This window comes from Ctenopharyngodon idella, chromosome 5 (assembly GCF_019924925.1).
Source record: "Ctenopharyngodon idella isolate HZGC_01 chromosome 5, HZGC01, whole genome shotgun sequence".
Lineage (NCBI taxonomy): Eukaryota > Metazoa > Chordata > Actinopteri > Cypriniformes > Xenocyprididae > Ctenopharyngodon > Ctenopharyngodon idella.
In genome coordinates, this window is record NC_067224.1 from 10650700 (window position 1) to 10659204 (window position 8505).

At 34.4% G+C, this 8505-nt stretch overlaps 1 protein-coding gene across 3 annotated transcripts in view; it reads right to left on the reverse strand.

Moving 5' to 3' along the window:
• The window catches only part of LOC127513020 (transmembrane protein 272-like), a 47746-nt gene extending 39445 nt beyond the window's left edge, over window positions 1-8301 (reverse strand). Inside the window, exon 1 of one of the 3 annotated variants that reach the window (XM_051894476.1) lies at window positions 8088-8301. Coding sequence is in view for 1 of the 3 variants with exons in the window: in XM_051894475.1 (XP_051750435.1) it covers window positions 2019-2088 (70 nt within the window). In the remaining 2 variants the exon portion in view is untranslated. Of the gene's footprint in view, window positions 1-2018; window positions 2241-8087 lie in introns of those variants that run through there. The other 2 variants (XM_051894478.1, XM_051894475.1) reach the window with 2 other exon arrangements.
• Window positions 8302-8505: the final 204 nt, after the last annotated feature.

The window sequence follows — 8505 nt, forward strand, 5'->3', positions numbered from 1 at the left end:
CATGGTTCAGGACGACTGGTTGGACCGTTTTCCTTCTAAATTTAATACTCATCACTACAATCCTGTATTATATCATTTTTGCTGTTCATTTGGTCTGTTTGATCCTTGGAGAGATTTATACCCCAATTTATGTCAGTATTCTTGGTCAAAACCAGATGGAACAAGTAAATCAGGATTGGATTTTTGGCTTATCTCATGTCATATTAAAGAAAATCTCTCTGGTTGCTTTATATCCCCTGCACCAAATTCTGATCATTGTATGATTGGTTTAAATTTAAAGTCTCTAACTGTACGGCGTCGTAGTAAGGGATATTGGAAATTTAACGCCAGTCTTCTTAGATCTGAGGCCTTCTGTCAGGGTATTAAATCTCTTATTGCAGATGTTATTGAAGATTGTTCATTTCCCTCAAATATCAGTAAATGGGAATATTTGAAATTTAGAGTTCGTAATTTTTCTATTTCTTTTGCTAAAAAAAAAACTAAAGTCAATCTGATTAGAGAAATAAGTGAATGCTGTAATAACAATCATTCTGATGATTTGGACAGAACAAAATTTTTACTTTTACAATCCAAACTTGACAGCATTTATGTTCAAAAGGGCGAAAGGCGCTTGCATTCGCTCAAGGGTCAAATGGATAGAAGAAGGGGAGAGAAATTCGGCATACTTCTGTAGATTGGAAAAGAGTAGACAGGAAAAAAATAACATATGTTCTTTAATTATTGATGGTAGGGCTGCACGATAATGGTTAAACTGATAATCACGATTATTTTGCTCAAAATTATAATCACGATTATTAATCACGATTATTCTATCAAAAAGGGTAATGTAGTTATGGCCATTTTGCACGTTCTTTACCAACCTACACTTCACCCAAAAGGCCTGTAGGTGGCACACCGACTTCAAAACCAACTATGATAACTTCGTTAGATGGTAAATCAATACAAAACACATGGTTTTGGTGAGCGCTTTGTAATCTGCATTCACATTAGATTTTTAAAGCAACACAATTCATTTGCAAATGAGACAAACCACAGATTCAGACTGCCCTGCAAATTCGTAAAGCAAAAAACGATGCTCTTTGATATAGCCTATATATATATATATATATATATATATATATATATATAAAAATGTCCCTGGCTAGAGACATTCTAAAATGCTTAACGTGGCTTAATGTACTAAGACTGATTTTAAAAGACCAAACTCCGTAAACATAATAAACCATACTGTACAGCAAAGCAGATGAGCCCAGAATATGAACGCAATGCGTTTAATTACATGTTAAGTGATTTCCTCCCATAGAAAACCGTTAAAGAAAAAGCATAACATCACTTAATGTAGCCTACTAAGTGATATTAAAAGATCAAATTCTGCACAAACCAATGTTTCTGTATAGTATGCTTTATTAGTATTGTAACACTTTCCCTCTTACAATTATGTTGGGGTGCCAGACAGATATACTGTCAAAATTATATTATTTAAGGATTGTCAGTCCAGTCAGAAGGAGAGTGAACAAAGGACACATGTACCTTAATAATTGTCATCTAACATGTATCCACAATGTTTTAAGAGTAAACCAAAGAAGAAAACCCAAACTTTTCACTCAGAAATGCAAATTTTCAGTGTAGTCACAATAACAGTGCCCTGATTCCATCACACCACATTATCACCATTCATTAGCAATAAACACAAGCATAAACAACAACAACATCAGCAGCAAAACTTGTTCATCTCAAATCCTTTCAGCACAGTTTAAATAGTCTGGATTTTAAATGATTGTTCAAAGAAGAAATAGGGAAAACAGTCAAAGTCACAAGTTCATCATTCACGGCACTTGATTCAACTCAATTCATTGCTTCCACTGTGTATTAAAGGAAGAGTAACATTTAAAGAACAGTCAAAGTCAATTTTATTCCACCATAACTACGCTTGTTCATTATTATCCAGTTACTCACGCTCCACCGTTTTTTGCAAGAGTAAAAGAGTAGCTCCAAATCAACTCCGCCCCGTAGTTTACCTTCAATGATATGAACTCCATTAACGATGCAATCACTCGGTTGCCAACGCCAACAGACGGTATAATCCATACATAAGTGAATTCATTAAGTAGAGTAAATGTCCGTTCGCCGACGTAATATACTTTCCGTCGCGATAAAACAATAAACACAGCTTCAATAGAGGTGAGTATAAAGAGGAACTGCTCTGACTTTCATTATCCCCGCCACTGCTCTTTTCAGCAGGTCTAACGCATACGTCATCGTTCATCCGGTATTGCCAAACCGGACCAACATAGACGCCATCTTTGTTGTGGCAGCTTTAAGCCAATAATTTGCGTCCTTTTAAACTGTGCGATTATCAGAACAGGAACACAAATCCGCTTCAAATCCAATTTAATTTGTGCTTATTAAAAAAATTAAAGTGCCCTGTCACAGTATAGTGTTTACTAAGTTTGGTCTTTTAATGTAACTGTCTTAGTACATTAAGCCACGTTAAGTGTTTTCTTTATGGGAGGAAAATGCTTAAACGTTTTGCGTTCATATTCTGGGCTCATCTGCTTTTCTGTACATAGTGTGCTTTATTGTTCACTAAGTTTGGTTTGTTAATAACACTGTCTTAGTAAATTAAGCAACGTTAAGCTTTTTCACGTTTAACGTTTTCATGTTAAGAATTTTAGAACATCCCAGTGGTGACATCATTTTCAACTGAAAACTGGTAAAACTTTTAGGAACTTCAAAAGATAAAACGGCGAAACTTCTAATATTATTTCCAATAATTCCAAATTATGTTCATTTTGCAGACTGAATTGTCACATTGGTTGCAAAAGTGCATTCTGCAAACAGTAAGGTGGAGATCCGTGTTGCATTTGTTGAAATTCATCGGTTTGATCATGGCAGATTTAGTCACAAATAGTACGAGTGGCTTATGAAGAAACAAAGACACAATGACACTTTCATTGAAGAATTTCGCTGTGGAGATCGCTAAACTCCAACGCACATGTTTGTTTTCAGATCATCAGCGCTTCTTCCGCATTTAGAGGGAGCGCGTGCACAGAGTTGCCAGATTGCAAAGATAAAACACCGGGAAGAAAGTATATCCTTTTTAGGGAAAAGCTCTATTTGGGGGATTTAATGTCTTTGCATCTGGCAACCACAAGCATATGCCAAAGAAAAAACACGTTTTCAGGATAATTGACGAGCGGGCCAATATCGTGACGATTATTTGTAATCAATTGAGAGAAGCAGATATCGTTATCGTGATTAAAATACGATTAATCGTGCAGCCCTAATTGATGGCAGTGAATCGTCAAACGCAAAGGATATAGCAAGAAACGTTTTTCTATTTTATAGTAATTTATACAAATCGACATTTTCTCAAATTAATGCTTTAATATTATTTTGATCATATTAAACCATTTATTCCACAAATTAGTGTGGAATTTAAAGAGACTTGTGAAGCAAAAATTTCATTACAGGATTTAGAGGAGGCTTTGCAGTCTTTATCTTCTGACAAATCCCCTGGCTCTGACGGTCTAACAGACAATTTTTACAATTTTTTTTGGGACTCAATTAAGTTTCTTTTATTTAAAGCTTTGACAGAAATTACAGAATGTTTATCACTTTCTCATACTATGAAACAAGGGGTTATAATTCTCATTCCCAAACCGGGCAAAGATCCTAAGATATTAGAAAACTTGCGGCCCATCACACTGTTAAATAATGATTATAAATTATTAGCACACATTTTTTCTAATCGTTTGAAGAGTGGTTTATCCCAGGTTATAAGTTGTACGCAATCAGGGTTTATGAAGGGCAGGTTGATTCACAATAATTTATGTTTGGTCCAAGATCTGATTGATTACAGAGACAAGATTAATGATGAGGGTGTTATGTTTTTCCTTGATTTTTACAAAGCGTTCGATACGGTCGAACACCCCTTTATCTTTTCTGCTTAGATTTTTTGGGGTTTGGGGAAAAATTTAGAAGTATAATTAGTAGCTTATATCGGGACACAAATTCCTCTGTTTCTTTGCCAGAAGGGACCACTCCACGATTTAATATAAGTCGAGGTATTAAACAAGGTCATCCCATCTCGCCATTACTTTTTATTTTGGCTGCTGAAATGCTCGCTCTTGCAATTAAAAATTCAGATATCGAGCATTTAAAGGTTTTTGGGGATTCTATAGTGATCAGTCAATTGGCTGATGACAAAGCCTTAATTTTAAAAAATGCTGATCAGGTTCCAAAAACTCTCCAAATTATTAATAATTTTTCTAATGCCTCGGGTCTATGTCTTAATTTAAGTAAATGTGAAATAATGACATTGAAAGAATCTCATCTTATACAAATTTGCAATATACCAATTAAATCTAGGATTAAATATCTTGGGATTGTAATTACCAAAGATAAAGTGGAATGTGAAGCATATAAATATATCTAATAGAATAGCTGAATGTAAGACCAGATTGGATAGATGGATGCAGAGAGACATTTCTCTATTTGGTCGAATTTTATTGACCAAAGTTGAGTCTTTGTCTAGATGCATTTACCCTGCAGGATCCCTTCCCATTTCTGATAAGAAAATTAAGTTCATTAATCAGATGAACTTCAACTATATTTGGAAAAGAAAAGCTCATTATATTAAAAAAGCGACAATAGTGAAAGATTATAAAGAAGGGGGTTTACAGGCCATAGATTTTGATTGCATGAATGGTACTTTCAAGATTAATTGGCTTAAAAACTTTCTAATAAATAACAATAGTTTCTGGTTCTGCACTCCTAGGAATATCTTTAAGTGTTGGTGGAATAGAATTTTTATTATGTTGTGATTTTTCAATACAAAAACTCCCTCTTAAAACTGTCAGAATTTCATAAGCAGGTTTTTTTATACTGGAAGTTGATTTATAAACATAACTTTTCCCCCCACAATTCACCGATTTGGAATAATAGATATATTTTATTAAGGAATAAGTCACTCTTTTTGAGAGAATGGTGGGAGAGAGGTATCTGGTCTGCTGTTCACCTGTTAGATAAGGAAGGTTGTTTTATGAATCACAAAACTTTTTGTGAAAAATATAACTTTTATTGTGATTACAAACAATTTAATATGGTGTTGAACTGCATTCCAAAGGCCTTTGTACAGATGGTTAGTCATACAGTGCCCAATTTAACTGAAGCTCTGCATTTACCATCTTTAAAAAAAAATAAATGGGCAAGATTTTTTACAAGTACCTTGCCAAATAAATTAATCACAACTTTATTAACCCAAGATAAATTTCTAAATCAAGCCAGTCGAAATAACGTGACTCAAATTTTTCCCAAGAGCTCCATTCATAATGTAAGAACTTTATATCTCTCTTTTCCTATACCTCCCAAAGCCAAGGAAGTACACTTTAAAATTTTTAATGACATATATCCATCGTCAGAATTTCTTAGACATAGATTTAATATTGACCACAATAATTGTACTTTCTGTGATTCTGACATTGAAACGACTGTACAATTTTTTTTTTTTTTTTTTTTTGACTGTATATTCAGTAGAGCTTTTTGGTCTGATATGTATGAGTGGCTTAAAGTTCCTATTAAGGTGCATTCTCAATTTTCTAAAAATGATATCATTTTTGGTATTATTATGGAAGATATACATATTCAATTTTTGTTGAATAATTTTCTTATTTTGGGAAAATTTTTCATTCACAAATGTAAGTGCCTTAAGACAAAACCATTATTTTCTGTCTTTCAAAAAGAATTTTGGTTGTACTGTAAATCTTTAACCCTCTACCGCATGGTGTTGCCATATGGCAACATACTCTTTGCGTTCATTTCCTTGCCACTGTTTCTTGAAGAGAACATTCTTGTTTTTTTTGTTGGTAAGAGAAGACCTTAGTTTAGCCAATGATGTGCTTTGGTTAAGTCACATGACATGCAATTTTTTTTCTGTGGCGCGATTTCTGACAGACTGCCGTCTCTTGTCGGTAGTTGCTGAAAGCAAACAAAAACGTCAGTAACAAACAAGGACCCGCCCATGTCACATTCACAAAAAAATTGGTAACATCATCTCAGGTAAGTTATGATGACATATTCACCACTCAAAAAAAGTTTTTATGAAAATAGTTTTTGGTAAATCGATAAAATGTCTGTGTTGCCATATGGCAATACTGTGCAATAATGGAATGACATTATTGTAATAGGTTAGCTAGCTAGCAAAGGTCAGCTGCAGTCTGTTAAGCTGTAACAATAACAACATTAATGCTAGTGATATAATGTTGATTAGTCATATGTTAAGGACTGCCATGGCATTTGTATTATGGATTAAATCAACATCAGAGACCTGCCTGCCCACTGCCACCACAGCTAGTACTACTGGCCCAGACCTACCACTGGCCTACCATGGTGTCTCAAAAAGGCAGGTGCAAGTGGCTGTAAGTGTATTGTTAGGGTGAAGTGTACCTGTGTAGGGTGAAGTGTACCAAATGTGATGTGTACCTGTGCCTCACCTCTTAAAAAAATGCTTTTTGAAGTTTCGTACAGAAAAAAGGTGAGGTTTCAAGGATTATGGGGGGTTCATGTTCATAACCTTCCTCTCATAAGATTGCGTAATGTTGAATTTACATGAACTGCAATGTTTTTGGTTTTATGTCAATGTTTTATGATACATGATGAACAGTATTATATTTGTTTTTAACTGTCTAAATTTGCAATGGAAGTAATATTCATGAAAAACGTAATGAAATTCAAAGAATATAAAGCATTATCCAGCAAAAGAGAATGGAATAAAAGCACACAATGTTGGAAAATATGTATAAGGTGTTGTTTATAATTACTGCTAAACCTTATAATAGCACCAATTGATTCAATACAAACAACATTTCTGAGGAAAAATATTAACTATATACACTTACACTTATTCTAAGTTATTTCCACTATTGTACGCTGTTGCCATATGGCAACATATAATAAAGTACCTTAAAATAATATTTTTTTCCAAAAATTTTTTACAGCACTTCAAGTTAAGCCATTCAAAGAAAAGAAGAAGAGTCAAATTTTTTTTCTATAAATTTATCATAATGCGTGCGGTAGAGGGTTAAGGATGTTAAAATGCATAACAGGAAGAAGACTACTTAGCTTATTGAGGAAATTTAAACTAGAAGACCCTGATGTGTAAATTTTTTTTTTTCTTTCTTCTTTCGCTCTCGTTTTACTTTTATATTTTGTTGTGCTCTGCTCTATTGGATTTTCTTAAGATTCTGTATTGCCTTATTGTACTTGTTTCTTTCTGCAATAAATTAAAAAAAAAAAAAAAAAAAAAAACTAAAAATGATTCGCAAAAGTTTCAAAGCTTGATGAAGTGTTTCGAAAGCACCCATCACTACTCCCAGCGCCTGTTAGAAAACACGCTGTTTGTAAAACAAAACAGAAAGCACCTGAACAAGCTCAGGCACGAAGAATAAAAACAGTGTATAAAAGTGAAGTGCCTCTGATATTAAAAAAAAAAAAAAAAAAAAAAAGAGAGAGAGAGAGATGAAAATAAAATAAAATGTTTCAACATCGATCTAACTAACAAACGATGAAATTTGATTCACAATCATCAGTCAAAATAATGCAATAAGGGTCTTCCGGACTCTGTAGCCTAAAACAAACATAGGCCAAGTTAAAAACCACACAGCTCTTTTCAGAGTAGCTAAACACTTAAACCCTTTTTGGCCAGGCCAACAACTGAAGAAATATTAAAATAGCTAGTAAACAACAAACAAACGAACGAACGAAGCATGCAACAGAACCAGTGTGTATGGGCAGGTAATTTGGTGGTCTTTTCGCGAGTGTAATCTTTAAACAGCGGGTCTTTTTGTTCTTATAAATTTGAAAGCATCTTGTGTGAACGCGGAAATGGCAACTTAATCTTGCGTCCGAATCAAAATTTTACGTGTTTTATAACACTGTAGCGGGTTCAAACCGGTTCAAACGCCCAACTTCTTTACTTTCTCTTGTTCCGAAACACCGTTCGAACAATTTTTTTTTTTTTTTTTTTGGCTGAAAAACAATTGACGGAACAACCGTCAGCAAAGTTGAGAGATACTTAAACTACTTACCAACGCGAGAAAAATTCCTGAATCACTGGTAGTTATTATAACTCAGAGAGAATACGGAAACTGACCTCACTACCTAGTACTAGCATCGGAGTAGGGATCACTCAGTGTGCGCCCATTTGACAAGCATCGATCACGTTAAAACTCAGGAACATATGGTCAGGATCACGCGCGCATGTATGTGTGTGTGTGTGTGTGTATATATATATATATATATATATATCAAGATAAGCAGGAGGGGGATTGTAAAACGACTTCCAAAACCATTGCTGATAGAATGGATCAAATTTAAAAGACAGGCGAAATGGGAAGACAGACGGGGTCCTTAGCATCAGTTCGTTGTTTGGCTACTAGTTGCGTGGGAATTGGTGTTCTGATGGGTAGCCTACTTCTTTTTCAAGTGAAGAATGTGTTTGCCTGA